The sequence below is a fragment of the Cervus elaphus genome, chromosome 18, assembly GCF_910594005.1.
Source record: "Cervus elaphus chromosome 18, mCerEla1.1, whole genome shotgun sequence".
NCBI lineage: Eukaryota > Metazoa > Chordata > Mammalia > Artiodactyla > Cervidae > Cervus > Cervus elaphus.
This window is the reverse complement of record NC_057832.1, coordinates 42,010,559-42,037,055: the sequence shown is the minus strand read 5'-3', so window position 1 is coordinate 42,037,055 and position 26,497 is coordinate 42,010,559. Positions and strand designations below refer to the sequence as shown.

The 26,497-nt window shown below is 40.5% G+C and overlaps 1 protein-coding gene across 2 annotated transcripts in view; it reads right to left on the bottom strand.

Moving 5' to 3' along the window:
• LOC122673828 (ATP-dependent translocase ABCB1) overlaps positions 1-18,701 on the bottom strand; it is a 101,027-nt gene extending 82,326 nt beyond the window's left edge. Inside the window, exons 1-4 of one of the 2 annotated variants that reach the window (XM_043871718.1) lie at positions 18,500-18,701; positions 17,861-17,934; positions 13,341-13,401; positions 555-726 (exon numbers count right to left, since the gene is read on the bottom strand). In XM_043871718.1, coding sequence (XP_043727653.1) covers positions 555-726; positions 13,341-13,401; positions 17,861-17,928 — 301 coding nt within the window. In that variant the 5' untranslated portion in view covers positions 17,929-17,934; positions 18,500-18,701. Of the gene's footprint in view, positions 1-554; positions 727-13,340; positions 13,404-17,860; positions 17,935-18,499 lie in introns of those variants that run through there. The other variant, XM_043871719.1, reaches the window with a different exon arrangement.
• Between the last annotated feature and the right edge of the window lie 7,796 nt (positions 18,702-26,497).

The following is a 26,497-nucleotide window of genomic DNA, read 5'->3' as shown; positions in this document are numbered from 1 at the left end:
AACACACACACAGCTTCTCTTGTCCCCATTTCTCCATTTTCATGTTTCCAAAAAGCCCAACCTGTGACAATGCCCAAAATTAAATTTCTGGTATTTACTGCCAAAACTGATCTCCCTCTATCTTCCTCACCTCAATTGACAGTAACTGCATCCAGCTTATGCAGTTTCTCAGACTAAAACTTTAGAATCATCTTGGATTCCTGTCTCTTATACCCATAATCAATATGTCAGGGAAATGCGTAACTGATTCCTACTTACTATTCAAATACCAGATTAAGTTCCAATACCTTTTCCTGAAACTGCCTGGATATTTCTGACTTCACAGAACTCTCTTTTCCCATCTATCTCTACCTGCACTTCCACTGTATGTTCTAATGACTGTGAATATCATCTTCTCAAATTCATTACAGATATGAACTATAGCTCAGACCCCTCCATCTCCTGCAGCACTAAACATATTAATGCATACTTAGTGAGGACTCCACAAACCTCACTGTGAGTCAATGACTTTTCATCAAGCTTTCAAAAAAATCAGTACCACAAACAACACTTACTTGTATTAGTCGTGTTTAAAAAAGTTATGTTTCCTAAACTTCCAGCACCTGCAAAGCTATCCGTCATGTCTCCAAACACCAGCATCATGAGGGGGAGTCCAGCTCCATGGATGATGGCAGCCAAAGTCCCCAGCACCATATACAACCTATCGAGCCAATTTGAATAGCGAAACTAAAAAAAGAGAAAATACAGAAAATAGGAACAATTAGCACGATGTCATGGATGGTTAACCTTACTTTCCAAATGTATCCAAAATCTAAATAGTTAGCTCTCAGCCTACTATTGCAATCACCTTGGCCTAATAACCTAAGAGAAACAGGCAATTGCTGCTGCTGCTTTTTTTTTGAGTTTTGACCTTCTTCTTTATATTGGACTCAGTCTATCCACTTATAAAAAATTAAACTACAGTTGATTTACAATATATTAGCTTCAGCTGTACAACAGTTACTCAATTATGGATTATACTCTAAAGTTATTATAAAATAATGGCTATATTCCTTATGCTGTACAATATATCCTTATAGCTTATTTATTTTATACAGTTGGTTTATACCTCTTAATTCCTACCCCTATCTTGCCCCTCCTACCTTCCCTTTCCCCACAGATAATACTCTTGATCTCTGTATCTGTGAGTCTGTTTCTGTTCTGTTACATTCATTTATTTTTCAGATTACACATATGATAACATACAGTGTTGGTCTTTCTCTGGTTTATTTCACTAAGCATAATACACTCTAGGTCCACTCATGTTGTTGCAAAAGGCATAACTTCATTCTTTCTACGGCTGAATAGTATTCCATTGTATGTATATGTGTGTGTATACTACATCTTCTTCATCCATCTGTCGATGGACAATTAAGTTGCTTCCACATCTTGGCAATTGTAAATAATGTTATTAAGAACACTGAGGTGCAGAGATCTTTTTAAATTAATGTTTTCATTTTCTTTGGATCTATATCCAAGAGTAGAAGTGTGGTTCTGGTTTTATTTTTTTGAGGAACCTCTATACTGTTTTCCATGCTGGCTGTACTAATTTACAGCCATGCCACCTTGAACGTGCCTGATTTCATCTTCTTTCTTCTCTTACATACGAGGGCTTCATGAGATGCACAGGACATTCTGGAACATTACAGAGATCTATAACGGCTCAATATAAGAAACATAGTATTTGTGACTCTGATTCCCAAGAGTGGAAGCCACTTTTCAGATCAAGATTTTTCTTGGTTAAAACACCATCACTGCCAAAGGTCCCTCTGAGAACACCATTGAGGAAACATGTTTTGCTGCTTTCAGAAAGTGGCTTGGGTCAAATATCTGCTGCCTAACAGCACTAGCATAAATGTTAAGTGGTATTAATGTAATTAGGCCTCCATGCCTGCATGCATTCTCAGTCATGTTTGACTCTCTGCAACCCCACAGAATGTAGCCCACCAGGCTCCTCTGTCCATGGAATTCTTCAAGCAAGAATACTGGAGTGGGTGGCCATTTCTTTCAACAGGGGATCTTCCCAACAGAGGAATTGAACCTGCATCTCCTGCAGCAGCAGGCGGATCCTTTACCACTGAGCTACCTGGGAAACCAACTAGGCCTACATAGTGAGAAGGAAAGGGAAAGCAATGAGTTATATACATGCTTCCCAAAGACCAGAGCAGATCTGCATATACTCTTTAATTGTAGGCAAATCACAAGAAAGAAAGAGTGAGCTCTTGAGACGCAAACCTGATGGGAAGAGAACACAGTGAGGGGAGTGGGCGTGGGGCTGTGACAGGCCCACCTGGGAAGCAATGAATACTTCTCCCATATGGGAGGATCTTCCTGACCCAGGGGTCGAACCCGCATCTCCTGCACTGGCAGGCAGATTTACCTTCTATTAAAAACCATACAGTGGAAAAGTATCAAATTCCTCAATAGAGGAAGAAAAGATAATTGATATACAAGGATTTCCCTCATCACCACTCCCAAAGTACTGTCAACCTCAAAAACTAATCACTGGCTGGAATAAAAGTAAGTGGGCCATGAATATAAACATTTACTAAATGCTACTCAATGACTGAAGAAATCCAGTAATAAATACCGAAAATACAATTCAAATTAAAAAAAAAAAAGGATATTCAGTATATATTCTGCATGCCTTGACAGCAGGGTATACAGAGTGGAGAAGACACAAACGAGCGAATGGGTCATTCCGTCCTTTGTGAAAAAGCTTCATAAAGAAGGTGATGCTTCCTCCCAGATTCGAAAGCTTACCACGGGTTGAAAAGCAAGGAGGGGGACTTCCCTGGTGGTCCAGTAGTCTAGCAAGAAATAATGCGTGTGATTAAGAATAATTTGGAGACCAAGTAATGCAGATAGCATGTGGACCATTGTTTTATGACCTTAAGACAAAAGCGACAGAGATGATGGTTACTAGAGAGGGTTGTAATGCCAAGGGATAACTATTTAGAGAAATCTTCTTGGAGAAGGGAATGGCAACCCACTCCAGTATTCTTGCCTGAAGAAGCCCATGGACAGAGGAGTCTGTTGGGCTACAGTCCATGGAGTCTCAAAGAGTTGGACACGACTGAGTGACTAACACACTACCTGGAAACCCCCCGTGGTCTCCAGACTTTCCCGAAGATCCTTCATTTGTCAAGGCACTGGCTACAAGGCCTTTTTGGAGGAACTCACTTCTGGGAAAGTTTAATATTCCCAGCATCTTCTGTGCTCAGTTTCCTCATCTTTAAAATAGTGCTACTTGTGAGGATGAGTGAGTAAATACTTGTGAAATGTTAAAAAAAAAAAAAAAAAGAAATCGTCTACATGTTTGTAGGTAAATGAATCAAAGAGAGCATTGGTGAAAATACAGGAGGGAAACTGAGATGCAGCAATGTCCCAGAAAATAAGAGAAATAACTACTTTGAGAACCTGGAGTGAGGGATCATCAGCAGGCATGATAACTATTAGGAGAGACAAGATATTCCCTGATGCCCAAGACCCCTCATATCTGCAAGGGGGTAGAGCTCCTTCCACAATGGAGGAATCCAACCTGTCATCACCTTAATCAAGCGATCAAACTCGGTACCATAAAAAAGTAAAATACACTGACATTTGATGTTTCCAGGTGTGATGAGACATGAAGTACACAGCATTCCCTATGCAATTTTCTTACCAAAACTACTTAGCAGGAATGTATTAAAATCTTTAGACTTAACTCTCAGTTATAGGGCTTCTCTGGTAGCTCAGATGGTAAAGAATCTGGCTATGCCCTGGGTTCCATCCCTGAGTCGGGAAGATCCTTTGGAGAAGGAAATGGCAACCCACTCCAGTATTCTTGCCTGAGAAATCCCATGGATAAAAGAGCCTGGGCTACAGTCTATGAGGTTACAACAGAGTTGGAGATAACTGAAAGATTTATACTTTTTTTTTAGCATATAAGAAATGCAAGATGTGGAATAATAAGTTAAATGACACCAGAACAAAGTGATAAAAATTGTCCAGAAGGTGAAGCATTCAATAGGAAAATTGGTACCATATTTTCAACACGTCAATGTTATTTAAAAAGAGAAGAAAACAGAACAAATCAACTGGAAGACACACTTAGCGGAGCTAATTGTGAAAGTTCAAATATGAACTATTACATAATACTGAGGAATTAACATTCATTTTGTTAAATATAATCACTTATTATGTTTTAGAGCAAAATTTTTGGTAGGAAAAATTTTTAAGAGACAGAAATGGAGGTACTTAGAAAATATCATGAAATCTATAATTCCAGGTGAAATGTATGTAAAAAATGTTAACAACTACTAGTTATAGACAATGGTTATATGAGTATGCATTTTCTATTTCACCTTTCTACGTGGTTGAAAAATCAAAATAAAACTTTTTAAAAGGAGGAAAGGTTCTCCAATAGGGAAAGGTATGTCTCTTCGTCTCAGGCTAGAAGGAATGAGCTAAAAGTGAGCACAAATACAAACAAGTGTCTGAGAATGAGGACAAAGTTGAAAAAGTACAAAACCTCATATTTATTTGTGATGTGAGGCAAGACTGATTTCTGGAGGGCATGTGGTAAGAAGATTTTGAGAGGGTAACAGGCAGGAAGGCCAGGGGTCTCAAAATGGAGGAAACAGGCTGCAAGTGTCAGACATTTTTTCTCTCTCTCTTAAGCAGCAGGAGGAAGCAAACAAGTGTTGGATTTTTTCCCCTTCTCTATGCACATTTAGAAAGAGGTTTCTCTTAAAATTCTGTGTTGCCATGACAATACCTGGCTCCACCTGAGCTTAAGTTTTCTCAAACTTTGAGCTAACCAATGGGTTTTTCTTACGGAAATGTTTGTCTTAAGCTATGTTAAAGGACTATGCATTTACCCTAGACTCTGTCTTCCAGTCTTTTCTGCCTAAGACTCAGAACCACCTTGACAAACTCACGCAAAAGTTCTCTTAAGCTGTGTTGATGAGACTGTATTTGCTTGGAAACCTGCCTTTCTTCAAGATTCATGTCCATCATTTTATGGCCGGGAAAACTCACCTCATGCCAGTGTTATCTCAAACTGCATGTTGTGGGTGAGGGGCCTGGTGCCAGCCTCTGAGTTTTGAGACATTTCCTTTCTCTAATTAGCAGACTGCTCCTAGCAATCTAGCATCCGGCTAAAGACTAGCAGCGGGGCACTCTTTCTGCCCCCTTCTGATGTCTATGTTAGAAGCTTTCTATCCCATTTATTCTTTAATAAAACTTTATTACACAAAAGCTCTGAGTGATTAAACCTTGTCACTGGCCCCAGATTGAATTCCTCTCCTCTGGAGGCCAAGAATTCCGGCATCTTTCCCGGCTCAGCAACAACCTTTCAATTTGAGGGCAGCAGTAACACTGCTGAATAGGACAAAAGCCTCAGGGCAACATCGCACCTCTGTCATTTACTCAAAAGGAGACTTTGAAGGGAAAAAAATCTCTTAATAACCTTGACCTTCAGTTTCTACATTTATGAAATGAGGAAAATACTCATATACAGAAAGTTTCACATAGCTGTTATGAGACTAAAACCAGTACTTCATACTAGAAACATTTATTAGGCATATGATATAATACTAATATACAATATAAGCAGGTACTGTCATCAGTTTTAGAAATATAAAATAAGATTCTTTAGGAATTTACAGTAAGGGATCAAGTAGACAAAAAAAAAAAAAAGTAACACATAGGGTGAAATGTAGGAAAGTGAAAGTGAAGTCGCTCAGTCATCTCCCACTCTTTGCAACCCCATGGACTGCAGCCTACCAGGCTCCTCCGTCCATGGGATTCTCCAGGCAAGAACACTGGAGAAGATTGCCATTTCCTTCTTCAGGGAAATGTAAGGCAGAAGTTTATTTACAATTAAAGCCCTTTAAACAAGGAAATGAAAACTGTTTGGTCAGACACTTATAGGGAAGAGAGAGGGGATGAACCAGAACCACACGGGAGACAGGGTGATCAGCACTGAAAGTCAAGGGGTGGACTTCCCAGGGCAAAGAAGTAGAAGGTGCTGGCAGGGGAGAGGCTTAGGTAATATCCAGCAGGCAAGATGGCGAACATGATCTTACCATGGTACCTGGCTGGAGGCCAAAGTCAATGAATTCATTCATTCATGCATGCATTCATTCAACATTCAAAAAATATTAAGCACCTAGTAAGGCTCAAGCGTGGGTCTAGGTACTAGCAAAAGTGACTAAGACAAGCTATCTCTCCTCATAAAGCTTATATTTTACTAATATGCAAATAGAGAGAAAATAGACATATTTAACAATCATTCACAATATTCAACATTCATTCAGTATGTAAGTCCCTATTAAAGTTCCAGGCACTCTTCTAGGATCCTGGAGCACAGCAATGAAGAAAACACACCAAACCCCCCTGCCCTCAAGGAGCTTAGATTCAGGGAGAAGACAAACATAAACAAGAAATCAGACAGTGGTTAATTACTCAGGAGAAATATCACACGGAGTGAGGTGTCATGGTGACAGGTAGCTGGCTCAGATTGGTGGGGCAGGGAAAGTCACTATGAAAAGGCAACATGTGAGCTGAGTCATCAGTCATAGGAAGGAAAAGGTCACGTGACAATCTGGGAACAGAGGATTCCAGGCAGAAAGAACAAACACAAAGATCCTGGGGTGAATACAAGCCCTGTGTGTTTCAAGGACCAGATATGATGACCACTGTGGCCAGAAGGTGAAGGAGACCTGTCTGACGTGAAATTAGAGATGAGACAGAGGTCAGGTTACAGATGGCCTTTGATGGCCAGAAGAGGGAGTTTGTTTTTATGCTAAACCTCCCATCTGAGTGTAAAAGAAAGGCCTTCCTTAGAGGGTTTTCAGGCAGGAACTGAGGTGACTTGATGTGACTACTATGGGTAGGATAATTTGTAGAAGAGCTAATGTGGAGGAGGGTGACTAGGAGGTAGAGAGTGGTTGACAGAACCAAGTCCAGAGCAGGAGTGGGAGGCAGAATAATGCCCCACCTCCCGAGCTTGACCACATCCTAATCGCAGGAACCTGTGAATATGCTTCCTCCCATGATAAAAAGGACTTTGCAGACATTAAGGATACTGAGATGGGGAAATTATCCTGGATTATCCAAGTGGGCTCAATGTCATCATAAGGATCCTTACAAGAGGAGCCAGGGGGATCAGGGTCAGTAGTAGGAGAAATGATGAGTGAAGTAAGGAAGGGGCCCAGAGTCCAAGAAAGCAGGAAGCCTGTAGAAGCTGAAAAAGGAGGGAAACATTCCCTCTTGGAGCCATGAGGAGAATCCAGCCCTGATGGCACCCTGACTTCAGCCCAGTGAGACTCTGAGCCCCAGAATTATATGACAATACATATGTGTTGTTTTAAGCCACTAAGCTAGTGGTACTTTGTTCCAATAATAGAAAATGAATGCTCAAAGTAAAAAAAAAAAAGGATGATAAGGGAGAATGGCCAAGTGAGAAGGATCAGAAGTAGTGGGGGGAGCGGGGGAAGAGGTTCATCTGAGTTTACAGCAGCAGAGATGGGAGTCCACCCAGATGATAAACCAAAGGTCTTTGTTCACAGTGTAATTTACTAAAGGAAGGTAGGGATGTGGCAGGTAGGTAAAGAATGTGGCACCTAGGAGACGTTAATAAGGTGACCAAAATAAAAGAATGAAGAGAGCATAGGTGAAGGAAGGAGAAGCAATCAAATGCCAAGGTTCTCAATGGAGAAGCAGAAGTGACTAGAAATCAGTAGAATTATCGCTGCCAATGGACAGAAGGTATTATAACTGTGCAGAATGAAACAAACATGAAAGGAGCTCTGCATGAAAATGATTTCGAAATGGCCATGTGAAACTAGAGAAATGCCAACACCACCACTGACTCCAAGGACTGAGGGTGGAGGAGCTCTAAGTCACAGGCAAAGGCGACACAAGAAAAGAACCAAAGACCTGGAGGAAAACGAGCAGACTCCGGCATCGCAGAAGCAAACAGGAGGAATGGATATGGCGAACAGCGTCAAGTGCTCCTTAAACGTCAGCAGAGACTGTCCACTGAATTCAGTGAGTGGTGGAGGCAGAGCTAAATTAGAATGTAAGAAGCGATTTGGAGATGAAACAGACAGAAAGCAAAGTCACCTCTTATTTGTGAAGCAAGCTAGAGGAGGCTTAGTGAAATGAAGGAGGGCATTGGTAAAATTAAAGGTAAGTGACATGTAAATACCAATCGGAAAGACCCAGTTGAGAGGGAGAGATGGAGGATACAGAAGAGAAAGGATGATAATAATAATGTAAGGGCCTTGAGAAAGTAGAGGATACAGGAGCCAAAGCACAGTGTACAAGAGGGTGATTAAAAAACCAAATGCTTCCTCTGTTATAACAGGAGGGAAGGAGGAAGCAATTGACCTGGGTACCCGTGTGTTTGTAGACTGGGGGGTAAGAGCTGAGGAACTTCTGTCAGGTGGCTTCCATTTGGTTTGTGAAATTAAAAAAAAAAAAGGGGGGGTCATCCACGAAGAGCTGGGGCTTGGGGAGACATGGGAAATTTGTAAAGGGCTTAACATATGCAGTGAGAAGAGGAAGAGTAGTATTTCTGTGTGGGATACATGCTGCCATGAGGTTTTTCTCCAGCACCCATCAGATGTAGGGGTTCAGGCACCAAGAAAGCAGATGGTCGATCTGCCTGGGCTGGGCTTGACAAGTGACAGGTGAAAGGAAGTCTGCAGCTCAGGCAGGAGCAAAACCAAAGTGATGATCATTGCTCTAAGGTGATAAGAGAAGGGAAACAAGAAGGGGCTGATGGTAAATTGACAGGTCAGTGGACTCAGGATCCAAGGGAAACAGTGAGCAGGTTGAAGACAGAGGAGATAGCTGGCTAGTTCTATCTAACTGCTTCATAACAGCACTTTGGATGTAGAACAGTTTCAAATAACAAAATCTAGGATCTAAGTGTGTGCGTGCGTGGCTGGAATAAAGGAGAGGGAAAGAGTGGTTATCCTTATAACACCATAAAAGTCACCCAAGATAGTAGGAGCACCAGGGGCAGAGAGGGAGACACTGAGCCAGATGGTAAAGTCTCCAATGAAGAATGACCAGGTGGCCACAAGGTAACTGCATCAAAGAACCTTTCAATTCCAAGCAAATAAAAATTTAACCAATCACATATTATCATAAATGATTAAAGCTGTTAAAGGCTCTGGCTCTAATGTAAGCAAGGCAACCCACTCCAGTATTCTTGCCTGGAGAATCCCATGGACAGAGGAACCTGGTGGGCTATAGTCGATGGAATCACAAAAGAGTCGGGCATGACTGAGCGACTAAACAATAACAAAATGTTGCAACAAAGCCTGATAGAAAATAAAGGCCAGCAGAAAAATGTGAATCTATTCCTTACCTCTTTGTCATCATTTTCTCAAGACTGCTAAAAAAAAGTCTTCTACTAGAAAAAAAGTTAACAAGGCTGGTGTACAGAAAACAGTTAACACTGCAAGTCTGAGACTGCATTCAAGGTTAGCCCTTGGCTGGCATCTAGAATTTGGATTTTGGGAAGAGTAACCATCACCCTAACTGATAGCAGTGTCCAAACAATTTGCACAAACAACGTGCTTTATGCTGACGGTCTGCCTTCCTTCTGTGAGTCTGGAATTTTGGTACATGCTGTGCCTACATCATCAGCTCCCAGTCAGAAACCCTCGGGCACTGAATCTCTACTGAGCTTCCCTGACAGCATTTCACACAATGAGCCGGCACAACTCATTGCTGGAGGAATCAAGTCGACTCCACTACACAGGACACTGGGCGCTTCTCTTGTACCTTTCCCTCCTTCCTTTGCCCACTGTTGATTTCGCTTTCTGTCCTCTTGCTGTAATAAATCTTAGCCATGAGCATGGCAATAAGCTGTGTCCTGTGAGTCCCCCAAGTGAATCATCGAACCCGGGGTTCTTGGAAACTCCCAACACACATGAGTTTTTACCTTAGCTGGAAATTTTTAATTAATCAACAATGCTAATGAAAGGTTGTTGCTGAACCACGAAAGACGCCAGGATTCTTGGCCTCCAGAGGAGAAGAATTCAATCCGGGGCCAGAGACGAGGCTTGATCGCTCAGAGCTTTTGTGTAATAAGAGTTATATTAAAGTATAAGAGAGACAGAGAAAGTTTCTGACACAGGCATCAGAAGGGGGATGGAGACTGCCCCCTCACTAGTGTTAGCAATGGAGTTATATACCTTTTAATTAGTTATTACAATGAATCAAAAGAAATGTCTGGAGGTTGTAAAGATCTTACTGGACCCACTCCCATAGTTCACATTTTAAGATAACACGATTAGCCAGAAGGTTTTCAGGAAGGAGAAACTGTCCTCAAGCAGGATACATTGTTGTTGTATAATCCCTAGTACAGAGTTTAAACTGAATTGTGTAACTGACTAAGACTAAGGAATGTAGACAAAAAAAGTTTGTCCTTTCCTCCTCCTTGAGAATTCCAGACCCCTCTCTTCATGGGGACCCCCGGATTTCTTACCAACCTGCCTAGGAATTGACTGTGTCACTAACAGCATCAGCATTTTACTGTCAAACATTCTTAGTATGTCCCTGTCTATACAGATTTTACGCATAAGTTCAGTTTTCTGTGTCAACCCCTTTAAGACAAAGGCATGAGAAAAAGCCACATAAACATTTATTTCTCTGCCTTTTCATCTTGTTTAGGTTGCTGTGTTTGGAGTGGCCTTTCTGTATTCTGGTGGTCTGTGGCTCCTTTTTATTGTGGAGGTTTCTCCCAGTGGGTGGGGTTGGACGACTGGCTGGTCAAGGTTTCTTGGTTAGGGAAGCTTGCGCCAGTGTTCTGGTTCGTGGAACTGGATTTCTTCTCTCTGGAGTGCAATGGAGTGTCCAGTAGTGAGTTTTGAGATGGGTCTATGTGTTTGGTGTGACTTTGAGCAGCCCGTATGTTGACGCTCAGGGCTATGTTCCTGCATAGCTGAAGAATTTGCGTGGTATGTCTTGCTCTGGAACTTATTGGCTCTTGGGTGGTGGTTGGTTTCAGTGTAGGTATGGAGGCTTTTGGATGATCTCTTATTACTTAATGCTCCCTGCAGTCAGGAGTTCTCTGATGTTCTCAGGTTTTGGACTTAAGTCTCCTGCCTCTGGACTTCAGTCTTATTCTTCCAGTAGCCTCAAGGCTTCTCCAACTATACAGCATTGATAATAAAACTTCTAGGTTAATGGTGAAAAGATTCTCCAGTGAGGGACACCCAGAGAGGTTCACAGAGTTACATGAAGAAGAGGAGAGGGAGGAAGGAGATAGAGATGAGCAGAAGAAAAAGGGGGACTCAAGAGGACAGAGACAGATCTACGCAGTACTCTGTTCCCTAAGGGTTCTCCATAGCCCAGACACCCACAGAGAGTCACAGAACTGGATTGAGAAGAGAAGGGGGAGGGAGGAAACAGAGGTGATCTGGGGCAGAAAAAGGCGAGTCAAGAGGGGGAGAGAGTAATCATCACACTCCTGAGTAAAAATGGGTACTGAATATTGGATTCTTAAATGTCCAAAATTGATATCAAATGCTCCTTTCGAAGACGATGGGCTGCTTTTCTGGGCGCCTGATGTCCTCTGCTAGCGGTCAGAAGTTGTTTTGTGCAGTTTGCTCAGCGTTCAAATGTTCTTTCAATGAATTTGTAGGGGAGAAAGTGGTCTCCCCATCCTATTCCTCTGCCATCTTCCACATAAACATTTAGTATAGCTTTCCATCAAAAAGCTAAGAATATATTCCTTCCTTCCTATGCCAACCTGAGCACTATGATTTACAGTGTGAATTTCTCAGGTCTGAACCTTGGCCCTGACGAGTATTCCTGGGCAAGTTAGTAAGTCTCACTTCCCTTTCTTCACCTACAAAATTAGAACAATAATAGTATCTAGCTCCAAGAGAGTTGTAAAGATTAATGCATTCACATAGAAAGTATTTATTGCAACCCATGGCATAAAAAGCTATATTTGTGTTGTAATTACTACCTGGCCTTCACACTTCAGATTTTTATTCTTTGGTGGCCTGAATTGGTTTAATAGTCTTACCTCTATATATTAGGTCTGTTAAATTTTCTAAAACGTAAGACTAATTTTTTCAATTTAACTTACTTATAAAAAAATGAAATTACAAAAGACAGAAATATTCTAGTCTCAAAATGACAGAATTGGAAATTAAATCTGGGGAATAAACCCTATTTTAACACCCAAGCTCCTTTTAAGATAAGAATATAAAATGAAATGTAAAACAAAAACTGTCTCTTGGTTATTTCTGAGAATAACCCGAGTAAACAGTCTCATTTCCCCAAAATTCCAAACAGAGTAGAGATGGACTCAAAGGTGGAATTTTATCAAGAGCAAGTGGAGGGTGAGAAGATGAAGTTCATATAAGATCACTGGAGTGTAAAAGATAGCTCTTTTTTATGCTTGTAACCATACTTAATATTCAATTTTACTAACATTCATTTTATAATTAGCCTATCCTACACACATACACAAATTTTATAAGTGTCTGGTGCGTTATGCCTGAATTACAAAGTGTATACTATAAGACTTAATTGGTTCAGTAAGTCTTCCAGGTTCTAACTGCATTCTCAGGAGAAAAAACAAAAACGGATACAGGTAAAGAGGGTTCATCAACCAGCCTGTCTTATTCCAAATATGATTAAAGAAAAGCTTCTAAGTGGCCACCATGAAACCAGAAAACAAGACAAAGAAGTATATTAAGGTTTTCAAATTCCAGATTTTCAGTTATTCAGCACAGAAGCATAGTGACAGGTACTAAGTCATAGTAATTAATAACCCATTGCTAACTTCTGAGTGCCTGGGACCTTGACCTCAAACCTGCCAGGATTAGAGCCCTTGGCGACAGCGTGCCCCAGGTTTTGTTTGAACCACACTCCATGTGGCTGGTTTCCTGTGTCTAGGACTGAGGCCACCAATGGGAGAAGAGCTTGTGCAGCTGACGTATCACTGGTGACGTAACTGGCTAGGAGAATACTGAAACCCAGGCCAGGACAGGGGACTCTGGAGGCTCACCGCACACAGTCTGTGTACAATGCTCATCACTCCCCGAAAACGAGCTAAGTTAAGTGAGTTCATTTCACCTCTTCATTAACATACTCTCCAGGAAAATATTATACCAGATGAAATACCTCTTTTTTAGATCAAGAGAAGTCATAGCACTTTTTCTTCTGTTTTGCTTTGTTTTCATTGGAGTAAGATTGGTTTACAACCTTATGTTAGTTTCTGGTGTACAAAGTGAATCAGCTGTGTGTGTGTGTGTGTATATAGAATAATTCAAACTCACCATTGCAAAAGTACTGACAGTTGGTCTCTTTTCTTTCTTCTCATCTTTTTTACTGAAAAACCTAGCAACAGAATTACATAAAACTTTAAAAACTATGTAAATCTATATCAATCAACGTAGAGCTTATATTTAGCAACAAACAGGACAAAGAAACATGTCTACAATGTCAGTAAAAAAGAAAACAGGTTATAATATGATCCCATTTATCAAGTTTAAGTATGTTTATATATACCTAGAAATCTGTGCATGGGGTTATCACTGAGTGTTGAGATTTCTGTCACGATTTCAAATTATTTTCTTCCTTGTACCTCTGGTATTTCCTAATTTTCTATGATGAATACACAGAGACACACAAATTTGGAATTACAAAAACTGACACTGAAAAAAAGAGAGCTTTCTGTCTTTCTTGTACTTAGAACTCACTCATGCTCCCCAGAGTTAATCCCCTTAATTATTATCTCGGTGATTTTAGCAACAGGTAGACTATCCTTCTATCTACCTAGATATTATTCCTTTACCTCAGGGAGAGTAGTGGCAAACAGATGCAGGGCATAAATTATCCTAAGAAAGAAACATAATTCTATCACTCTCCATGAGCAAATCTAATTCTGAAAAGATGTCTGGAGCCCTAAATGGGCCATTGTGGCAATACACACAACCTAGAAAAAGCACCATCAGAAAAGATGGTTTGTAAACTGCAAAAAAAAAAAAGGTGTCCTCATGCAGAGAAAGCGCAATTATTTCAAGCGCAGATTCAAAACTCTCTAACTAGTGTTCTAGTCTAACTGCCATCCAGCATACAAGAGCAACCTCCGCATCTGTATTTTCGTATTTATAAAACAGAGACTATCTGAGGGAAGAAGTACATTCTTTTTACACAGCTTTTCAAGTTCAAAAAGTAAATTCATCTGTGTCTTTGTTCTTTATGCTAAGCAAGGTCAAAGAGTTGAAGAAACTTCTAAAGAAAAAAAAAAATCCAGAGTCTACTCCATATTTGGCTTTGGAGCAACGTTCCATGACTGAAAAACAGACAAAATACACAAACATAACTCTTCAGATTCGGTTCCACCCAGGCATGGTTTCAGTATCCCTGGAAGCAGGATGAGAGGAGAAAAATAGCCATCCAGAATTGAGTTTTAGCTCTAAGCTTTTTATTTATTTTTTCATTCTCCAAAACTGCGGCTACTCTGAAGAATTTATAATGTTCCAGACACTGGCTAAGTAAACACTTCCCATACAAGACCTCATTTCATCTTAATCTCTGTGAGGCAGGCACATTCTTACCCTTCCTTTACAGACAAGAGAACTGCAGGTGAGAAGAGTTAACTCACTTGTCCAAGGTCACACAGTTAGAAAGAAGCCAAGCTTTCCATGGAGAAGTCTAATTTCCAGACACCAGGCTACCTGGTGCAGTGTCAGACTTCTGAAACACTGCCCTGCGGGGAACACTGATTGTCAGCCCTCTTAGAAGACTCATCTGTCCCCATTCGCTCCAACACAGTGCTGACAAATAGGAAGTTGCTTCTCAAATCGCATTTTAATAAACAATCTTATTAAAGCTCAAAAGAAACATTGTTTTCAAAATATGGGCTCTTACAGAAGAATAAATAAGTAAATGTCCCACAAATATTTATTGAACACCTTTTCCAAAAAGGTTCAAAAGGGAGGGGACATATGTATACCTATGGGTAATTCATGTTGATGTTTGGCAGAAACCAACACAATATTGTAAAGCAATTGTCCTTCAATTAAAAATAAATATATTTGTAAAAACTAAGGTGTAACTGACATACACTCTATTAGTTTCAGGTGTACAGGAGAATGATTTGATATTTGTATATATTGGGAAACCATCACCACGAGTCTAGTTAACATCTGTCATCATACAAAGTCACAGAATTTTCTTCCTTGTGATGAGAACTTTTATGATGATGAAGATTTACTCTTAGCAACTTTCAAATATGCAATGCAGTGTTATTAACTGGAGTCACACTGCTGTACATTACACCTCCATGACTTATTCTATAACTGGCACTTTGGACCTTTTGACTCCCTTCACTCGTTTTGTCCCCTTTCCTCCACCTCTGGAAACCACCAATCTATCAAATTTCTTTCCTTCCACATAGCCTTAATACTTCTTATTTCAATGTCCCTAAGTGTTTGCATCAAAAAACACGTATTTGTTTAAGGTACCAAGTTTAAAAACTTAAAAACAAAAACGGATGTATCTACCTTCCACTCTATATAATCTATTTTATGAGAATTTATTATGAAAACCTTCAAACAAAAAGAATACTGACTACCCATTAAAAATTCACCTAGATTCAGCAACTGTGAACATTTTGACCATATTTTCTTTAATGCATAAGGAACTTTATGACTGTTAATCGCCAAACTATTTGAAAATAAGCTGCAAAGATCATGGCACTTCACAGTTTTCCTACCATTATCACATACAATAAAATTAATAGCAATTTTAATATCAATCCACATTCAAAATTTCCAAGAATGTTTTCTACAGGTTTTTCCTTTTTAGAACTCTGATGTAACTAAGGCTCATGTATTACATGTGATGGTTTTGTTTCTTGTTGTTTAGTCACTAACTCCTGTCTGACTCTTTCGCCACCCCACGGACCGTAGCCCACCAGGCTCCTCGGTCCATGGGATTTCCTAAGCAAAAATACTGGAGTGGGCGGGCTGCCATTTCCTTCTCCAGTTGTCTCTTTAGTCTCTTTTAAATCTAGAAATTCTTCTCCCCACCTACCTCCCGCCAAACATTGACTTTTTAGAGAAACAAAAACAGGTGTCTTAAAGAATGTCCCACATCTTGGATATGTCTGTTTCACACTTTGTCCAAACTGTGCAGTTAGGTGTGAAATACAGATTTGAGGATGCAGTATAAAAGAGAATGCAAACTATCTCATTAATAATCCTTATTACATGTAGAAATGATAATAGCTTAAATATACTTGGATCCTTAAAATGTATTTCCAACATTAATTACACCTGTTTCTTTTTACTTTTTAAAAGTTGCTATTAGGAAATTAATACTTACAAGTGTGGTTCACATTATATTTCTATTGGACAGCATTAGTCTGAAAGCTTGATAAGTTAGATTCACTAAATGATTTTGCAAACATACTTCCTAGGTGGTGTCGTGTCACTAACGCAGTCTGTTCCACCAGGAGCCAGGCCAGGTATGATCACTTGGTTAAGGTGGCAAACTGCAGTATCTTTCCACTGGAAAAATCACATTTTCCTTTTTCCAATAAAGAATTGTGGCTAATTCATAGATTCATCCTTTCTCTGAGTGGTTTAGGATCCATTAACAACCCTTGCCTGAACCAATTATAATAATGCAGGTTTCAACATTTTTCTGTGAAGGTTCTCCCTCTCTCTCCATCTCCCTCCTCCTCTCAGAATTTTATTAAAAATTAATTTACTCAGTATCTCACAATCAAGTATAGTCATTACTCTTGTTGATGCTCAAACTGTTCCAGATTTGGGCCAGTGAAAGCCCCTTCAAGCCAGCTCCTGTGTCCTTTTGATAATTGTCCTTCGCCTCTTGTTTTCCGGTACCACAAGATACTCCAAGCTCAGGCTCAATTGGCATTAACCCTTTCTCTATGGGGTGCAGATTCCTTTTTCATAAGGAAGGATACTGAGAAACCAAGATTGACAGTGAGTGTGCTCTTTGCCACTCACTATCCATTTCAATGGACAGAACCTGACCTACTAAAAAAAATCATGAAATCACATTCAGATTCAACATTGTTTTTAAAATGTCTACTTAATGTCCACACTTGTATGTCTTTTCTCTTACACTGAAAAGCTTGGTTTCTGATAATATTAATATCTTTACTAATTTAACTTTACCATTTATTACTAACAAAGAGCTTACTGAGTGAAATTAAAAATTTCCTGTACAGATAGTGCACTGTGATCAAAATTTACTTAAGATAATTATTTTTCCTATGTGATTACAGAACCAATTCTATATACAGTCAGGATAATTTTACAGCATTCTAATAATTCTTCGGTAGTACACTCGCCTCACAATTACTTCTAACAGAGTCAGACACTCACTGCCTTAAAAAGAAAAAAGAATACTTAGAAGTAGTTGTGGCCTTCTGTCCCATCTACTGCGTGCCACAAGCATGCAATGTTCGTGTGACTGTTTTACCAAAAGGAACAGACTGGACCACAAGGCAGAACAGAAGCAGCGCACGGTTCTGGCTCATGCAAGATCAACATCACACGTGAAGCAGAAGGTTATAAAACACACGAAAGGAAATGAGCCTTGGTCTGTGTGGGACCAGAAACCTGAGGAAGAAGCTCACTGTGCAAATGCTGGGCTCAACTCAAGCCAGCGAACCTCCGCAACTGCCTGCATTTAAGATAAAAAAAAAAAAAAACCATCACCACCACCATCATCAGCTCATTTATTTCAGAGTTGGAGGCCAGAAACAAATCTCCCAAGTTTCTCAAGCCATGTAAAGTATGAAAGTGAAACAAACTACCTTTTTTTGTCCCTTTTCAAGAAGTTCTTCCCCCCTGCTCTTCCATTGCGGCCGTCTTCAACATCCATCGCGACCTGAGGAGCAATCCCAGCCAGTCAGTCAAACCTAAGATCCCCAGATGGCTAACGTGAAACTGAACTTCGGTACAGCGCTCCGGGCAGAAGGGCGGAGCGCTCGCCCTGATGCACCAGCGGCTCGTGGCCGCGAGGGTTGCCGCAGGGACATGCCTCCGCGCCAGGCATCCAGCCTCCGCACGCGAGCCGAGGGGCAGGGCGGCGGCCCGGCCCGAACTTTGCCCGCCTCCACCGCGGCTTCTGCCTCCCGGTTCCCCACGCCATCCATCTGCCCGCGGGCTCAGCGCCCGGCTGCCCGCGCAGCGCTGGCTCTGCAGGCTCGGGGCAGCAGACTCCAGGACGGATAACTAGCGCAAAAAAAACCCTAGAGACTGGAGTGCCTCAAGGGCTCCCCGACTGAGAATAAGTCTCACCCCTTTTTGTCCCCTTGGACTTGCCAATTGGAGTCTCCCCTTCCCTCTCCCCGAAGCCCTCCGCCCCAGGGGACCCAGCTCAGGAAATTAGAGAGCCCACCCATCCTCCCCCCGAACCTTCTCCGTCTGGTCCCCAGCTCCCCGCGCCCTACCTCGGGCTTTCTCTCGGAATGTTCACTAAGGCGTGAATCTTGGAAGTAGAGATTCAGACTCCAACGGAAAGACGCGCCGGATGCGAACAGCGGTCTCCGTTCCTCTGAGTTTCGAAGAACCGCCGCTCAAAGGCGCCCCGGCTTCCCGTGGCCCTGGGAGCGGGGAGCGGGGAACTTGCGCAAAGCCCACGCCCGTGCTCTGCGCTCGGCCAATCAGCCGCAGGCTCGGGACAGCTGCCGGCCGGTCCTAGTGAATCCTGATTGCGCCAAGTTACGAAACAGGTTGGAATTGTGGGAGGAATGTCCTCGCTTCTGCTGCCCCTCAGTAAAAGGGCGAGCAGGGGAACGCTTATCAGCTGCATCACCGAGGACTTTTATTTATAGAGCCCTTGTACAAGTCCACGAAATTATGAATATATAGAGAGATATAAATGTCACTATACAATTCGCTTCTTGTGACTCGAGTAGATAAGGGAAATTTTTTTTGATATCGCATCCAATGTATTCTAATAAAACAATCTCCGGCCTTGCCCATTCTGTAGTTAAAATTGCCTTCCGCTCTCATATTTTGTTTTTCATTCCACATCGTTTGTTACTTGTTTTTTTTTTTAAGTCATATATTTTTGTCTTTATAACAACAAATTAGATATGGTGAAAAAATAAAATTCCCCTCCAAGCAGCATTTTTAAAAAGGCCAGGTGAAATTTTTCTGCAAGTGTTTTTTTCAGTATGTTTGACAGTTTCTAAGGTGTATATATTTATCCTTATTTGAAGAGACATACAAATAAATGTTCTTCCCTGGTGGCTCAGATGGGAAAGAACCTACCTGCAATGCAGGAGATGGGGTTCGAACCCTGGGTGGGGAAGATCCCCTCGAGAAGAGAATGGCAACCCACTCCAGTATTCTTGCCTAGAGAATTCTATGGACAGAGGAGCTTGGTTGACTGCAGCCCATGGGTTGCAGAGTCAGACATGACTGAGCGACTAACACTTTCTGCTTCAAGAAATAAATAGGAAAGGTTTTTTCTTAAACGTATAAATGGAAATGGACATTTCAAGGTAGAAATGTATGTAAAAGAGTGTAATATTTTGGTGTTTTAGCCATCAGGTGAAAGCCCTGTTTTTCTCAAGGCATTTTAAAACATATTTTTATTTGGATTCTAAAAGTATTGTGTATTTTAACATGTTACTTTAGTTGTAATTTAATGCCATATCTACTGTTACCATTTACAGGTTTTTCTGATCCTCTCTTTTCCTCAAATTGATGAAAAGTAAGTGCAATTGTGAGGACAATTCGAATTCATAAAGCAGCATTAACTCACATCAAAGCTTTTCATACGTGTCAACCCAGGGGAAATGGATGTTTTTGTAACCTTTTGTCTGCGTTCTCTGACTTAGAGGAGTTACCTCTCAGCTCACTGCAAAAGTTTAAAAGAAGAAAATCTTTTTAGTTTTTACTGCATAGTGTTATTTTCTGTACTTTAAGTAACTCATATTTCAAAACCATAGTTTTCTTTCCTTCTTTTATTCCAGATTTTCTTTGCCTTGATTTTTTTTTTTTTACTTAGCTATACAATTAGGTTTCTTTCTTTAAAAACTGTTAATTAGCCTTTCTAACAGACCATTCATATTCTCTGTGTTCTAATTGGAAATGTGTGTGTACAGCATCAGCCCAACCATTTAAAGGCTTAACACCAACCCTTTGTTCCACCTGGGGCAAATGTATAAGGCTTTCCCACTTTTCCCTTAATCTGATCCATGCTTCTGTTCTTTTTTCCAATTTTGTTTTACCTTGTCCCTCATTTAGTTTATGTGATCTTGTCATATATTCAATATTTTATGTATCCTTGAAAAATGCCCTATATGCTCCCTAAAACAATGCAGAGTTTTTTTTAAATTCAAGTATAGTTGATTGTCAATGTTGTGTTAGTTTCAGGTGTGCAGCAAAGTGATTCGGTTTTATTATTTTTTTCTATTTTAGATTTTTTTTCATTATGGATTATTATAAGATATAGAATATCGTTCCCTGTGCTATACAGTAATTCCTTGTTATTTGTTTTATATATAGTACTGTGCATATGCGATTCCCAAATTCCGAATTATCTCCTGCTCCCTTTCCCCTTTGTTAACTAAAAGTTTGTTTTCTATGTCTGCAACTCTATTTCTGTTTTGTAAATAAGTTCACTTTTATCAGTTTTTTAGATTCCACATAAAATTGATGTCATGTGATATTTGTCTTTCTCCCTCTGACTTACTTCGTATGATCCTGTCTAGGTCCATCCATGTTGCTGCAAATGGCATTATTTCATTCATTTTTATGGCTGAGTAACAGGATATTTTTCAAAGTATAACATATATTTTGTTGATTGCACTATTTCTACAGGCTTGCGCTACAACTGATAATCTCTATCAAGGAGTACATGGTTTAAGGATTAGAATAGCCCACAGAATTTTCAATAAAGCTCTTATATATATATATATACATATATATATATATTAGTTGTTTTGCTCCACTGGCATGAAGATATGGATATAGAATACAATGGACCTAAAACAATGGACGGTCCTAGCTCCTCCCAAGCCGTAACCATTGATGTTCAAGGCTGACTCCTGTCTCACGTTGCTGCAGCCACTCCTGGTAATACTGAACAGCCGGACTGGGCACTTCCGCTATGAACCTCATTAACTTCCGGTGAAACCCTTTGGCGAGCAACCCCTTTGCAAGTCTTGACTCATTCACCTTCATTCGAGCAGCTATGTTTCCTTTTGAAGTGTGCTTCCCCATAAGCTGTACCTTCCTGTCTTCCACTGGCTTGTCGTCCTTTCACAGGCTTTAATGTACTCTCCCAGCATTCAAGATTAGCATCCCTGCCACAGTTTATTACATACCTGCGGGAATAATAACACATACCTACGGGAATAATAGTAACTAGCATTGACTAAACACTGGCTGTGTGCCAGGAACTATCCCAAGTATTTGAAAGAGATTAAATCTTTTAAACCTCACAATTATCCTCTGACATGTGTAATTTTATTGTTACTCCCATTTTACAGTCACAGAAACGGAGGTTTGACATTTCGTGCCCAAGGTCACACAACTGGTGAGCAGCTGACCCATGACTTGAGAGCAGTCCCGCTCCCAGCCCTCATAACTGCACTCGGCCACTTGCCTGCAATGGTGCGCTATTGTAGCACACTCTCCTCACTGCCTTTTCAAGCCCCGTGAAACATTTTCATCTATGACTCTATCTTAGAAATCATGCAACGGCTCCTTCCCACCAACTGTATCGTATCTGAGAGTTTCCACTTGACTTTTAAGGGCTGTAACGCACCATGTCTCTCTGATCGTCTTCATCCACCTCGCTTCCTTACACTCTCTCCCTCAACCCCAACACATACAGGAGTGTTCACGCCATTTTGGCCCAACTCACCTCTTAGTAGATTTGTTGTTTTTCCTCTGTGCCTTTTCACATGTAAATCTTTAATTTACAGCAATTTTCTTTTTCGGTACCAAACTCCACAAACAGCTCGAACTTAGATTCAGCTACTGCATGCAGGCTAAGTCGCTTCAGTCACGCGTGACTCTTAAGCGACCGTATGGACTGTTGCCTGCCAGGCTCCTCAGTCCATGGGATTTCTCAGGCAAAATACTGGAGTCAGTTGCCATGCCCTCCTCCAGGAGATCTTCACAACCTGAAGAGCGAACCTGTATCTTGGGTCTCCTACATTGGCCGGTGGGTTCTTTACCACTAGCACCACCTGGGAAGCCCTTTCACTGTGTAAGTTTGAACAATTCACAATTTACTTAACTTTTCAGTCCTTGAGTTGTCTCTTTGGTAAAAGGAGATAATAATGGTACCTTATAGAGTTATTGCAAGATTAAGTGATTTGTATATTGAAAAGGCTTGTACAGTGCCTGAAACACATTAAGCACTCAATAATTGTTATATATTAGTAATAAAACCCCCTTCTGAGTCTATTTTTGCCCTTCCTTGCTATTCTTCACCACTCATGTGTGTAGCTACATTTATGTATTCTCTGTTACTTTGAACAAGCTTTCCAGGTGACTCAGTGGTAAAAATCTGCCTGACAACGCAGGAGACACGGGTTTGATCCCTGGATTGGGAAGATCCCCTGGAGAAGGAAATGGTAACCCACTCCAGTATTGCTGCCTGGGAAATCCCATGGACAGAGGAGCCTAGTGGGCTACATTCCCTGGGGTCACAAAAGAGTAGGACACGACCAAGCCACTAAACAATAACAAGACTTTCAACAGTCATAGAGGTGCTAAATTATAGTGATAGATGGTATAAACATTAAATTCTGCCTTCAGGAAGATTGTAGATTGTTTTATTCATAGAAGTTCTTCTGGCCCAAATAGACTGGGATTGTGTGTTTTATTATTTGTTTTATTATTTGTTTGTATTATATGTGTTGCAGTTCATATAGTGCTGAAAAGTACAGTTCTTATAGTACTGTACTGTCTGTGGTAGAGATACCATAAATGCCATTGTCAGAATAGTTTCCCTATTTTCTTTGAAACTGTTTGCCATTCAAAGTAACATTAACCTCTTCTGAAACACACCTTTCTACCCAATGTCAAGCAAAACTAGTATGCGATGCTCTACCAAAAAACTCTTTTTATTGAGATATAATTGATATACATTGCAGGGAGCCGGCCTGAATGTACAGGCCCCTTACGGCCCTAAGGGAGAACAAAGGGTCGCTCTTTGTCCTGCCACCCCTTCTTGCTAAAAGTATGGACTGGCATTTGTCTCCTTCAGGGAAAAAACACACCGGTGACCTTTTGCCTGTTTTTCTGGTGCTGATAAACTCATCATGCTCAAAACCTGCTTTCCATCTAGATAATGTTCTATTGATGAAGCCTGTTTTCTATCTAATGTTCTATTGATCTTAATCATGTTGGGCGCTAGGGTAATTAATGCTTTACTGATCTTGAGTGTGGGAATTTAAAACATCTGTAGCTCTGCACGTATGCAAACCCTCGATCTATTCTTAGTAACTCCTGTTAGCGTATATACAAGCGTGGTATTCTCCAATAAAGTTGGCGGAGTCAGACGCAAGCGGACTCCGTCCCTCTCAACCCCAGCTTTCTGAGTCTTATTTTCCTAGGTACTCTGGTAATTGCGTTCTCGACCAGTTCGTTTGCCGGCAGGCTCCGGCAATACATTATTGTATTAGTTTTGGGCTTCCCTGGTGACTCAAATGATAAAGAATCTGCCAGCAATGTAGTAGACCTGGGTTCGATCCCTGGGTTGGGAAGATACCCTGGAGGAAGAAATGGCGACCCACTCCAGCATTGTTGCTTGGAAAATCCCATGTACAGAGGAGCCTGATGGGCTACAGTCTGTGGGAGTCACAAAGAGTCAGACACGACTGAGCAACTAAGCAGCAGTATTCATTCTAGGTGTACAACATAATGATTCAATATTTGTGTATACTCTGAAATAATCACCACCATAAGTCTAGTTAACATCCGTCACTATGTCTAGTTATGGAGTTTATTTTCCTTGTAATAACCACCTTTAAATTTCACTCTCTTAGCAACTTTCAAATATGTTATTCAGTATTGTTAACTTCATGCTGTACATTACATCTTCATGACATTTATTTTATAACTGAAATGTTGTACCTTTGACTCTCTTCAGCCATTTGTCCCACTCCCACTTTCCACCTCTGGCTACCACCAGTCTATTCTCTGGATCTATGTGCTTGTTTTGTTTTTGTTTTTAAGATTCCACATATAAGTGAGATCAGATTGTATCTATCTTTCTCTGTCTGAATTAGTTCACTTAGCATAACGTCCTCAATAATGCCCTTAGCATAACATCCATCCATGTTGTTGAACATAGTAAGATTCATTCTTTTTATGGCTAAACAATATTCATTTTATGTATACATGCCACATTTTCCTTATTCATCTGTCAGTGGACACTTAGGTTTTTCCATATCTTTGCTATTGTAAATAATGTTTCGATGAACATGAGTACTCATATATCTTTTAGTGTTGGTGTTCTTGTTTTCTTCAGGTGAATACCCAGAAATGGAGTTGCTGGACCATATAGTGGTTCTGTTTTTAATTTTTTGAGGAAACCTGCATACTGCTTTCCATAATGATAGTACCAATTTGCATTCCAGCAAGTAGTGCACAATAGTTCCCCTTCCTCCATGTCCTCACCAGTATGTTCAGATGACTCAAACTTAAATGTAAGGGGTATTTGCCATGTAAGTCCCATAAGTGGTGAGTTTCACTCAGTGCATTGAAAAATTAGATATTATATGTGGAACCACCAGCACTTTAACTACTTTTATTTAGTTGGCTTTATCTTACAGCCTATTAAACTATTCACAAATGAATCTTAATTCCAACTCCTTGCATTTTAATTTTGTAAATGTGTTGTTAATAAATGTTTTTATTTCTTTAATGTAGAATTTTCAGAAGTTTTGAATTCTGCCATTAATAGAAAATCCATTACATGTGTTTTTATCAACTAACAAGCACTGACTAAAAATGGATTCTGAAGTATGAACAGGCTCTCTGGTTGTATATTTAGATGACTATTTATATCCTAGCTCCCTCAACCCTTCATTACCTTTTCAAGCTACTCTTACAATTTATTTTTTATGCTCTCACCTACTTTCCTTCTTCTCCTAAGAAGAGAATTTTTTTATTCTTCAGGAGGTTCTTCTTCCCATGACTCTTTTGTGGTAAATCCTGTGTATTTCTTTCCCTGGTCTCTCCAATAATTCATTTTCCTTATTTCTCCTACTTCTATTTAGCCAATCTGAGTGTGAATTGAAGATTCAATATTTTAAAAAAGGAATGCAAATTCACACTGATGAACTCTGCTGACCTGAGCCAGAGAAAGAACACACCGGAAGTTTCAGTCCAAAGAGCAAGACAGATGACAACTGTGGCAACAACAGTCAGGGATCCACACACCCTCCACCCATTTATGTGTAATTAATTTTATGTACAAAGGATGTGTGACTATCTTGATGACAGGGGACATTAAATGACTGTACCTGAATTCACGTTGGATTATATCAGATTGCTTCTATGCACACACGCACTTTAAAAAAGAAAAACTCTTCACGTAAGCACATTGCTCCCCAAAGAGGTTCTTTCTCTTGACATTGTTTAACCAGTGGATGCAACAGCCTTGACTTGGGTGAAATGGTGATCAGAAGATAACAAATTGACTTATTCTAAAACTAAGTGATTAAGCCATGTATCCAAAGCGAAAGTCGCTCAGTCATGTCTGACTCCTTGTGACCCCATGGACTATACAGTCCCTGGAATTCTCCAGGCCAGAATTCTGGAGTGGTAGCCATTCCCTTCTCCAGGGAATCTTCCCAACCCAGGGGTTGAACCCAGGTCTCCTGCATTGCAGGCGGATTCTTTACCAGCTGAGCCACCAGGGAAGCCCAAGCCATGTATCCAAGTCAATGACAAATAGAAGTCTGAATTCTACTGTTCTGTGTATCCTTCTCAGTCTATACTAGCCAGGAGTGACTCTTACCCACCCCCACCCCCACTGCTAATTATCTGTGTCCCTCATTTGGTATTTATTATTACTTTTTATATGATTAGGAATTTCTTTCTTTTTCTTTTTTTTTTTGCCACACTACAAGTCATGTAGGATCTTAGTTTCCCAAACAGGGACAGAACCAGTGCCCCCTGCAGTGGAAGCACAGAGGCTTCCCCTGGACCACCAAGGAAGTCCCAGAAATTTCTATTTATATTTTAATAACACAGCACATTAGATAAAGATTCAACACAAACTTGTTGAATCTGTTAAGCACTGAGTCTGATGTCAGAGACAGCTTTATAGAAATTAGACCAGTAGACCAATTGCTCAAGTCAGTGCTTTGAGAGTTCTATAACCTTTATCCACCTCTCGTAGCATCTTGAATACTCCAATAGCGAATCATCCCTCTGAGTAAATCACTGTCTTCTATTAAAATAAATCTACC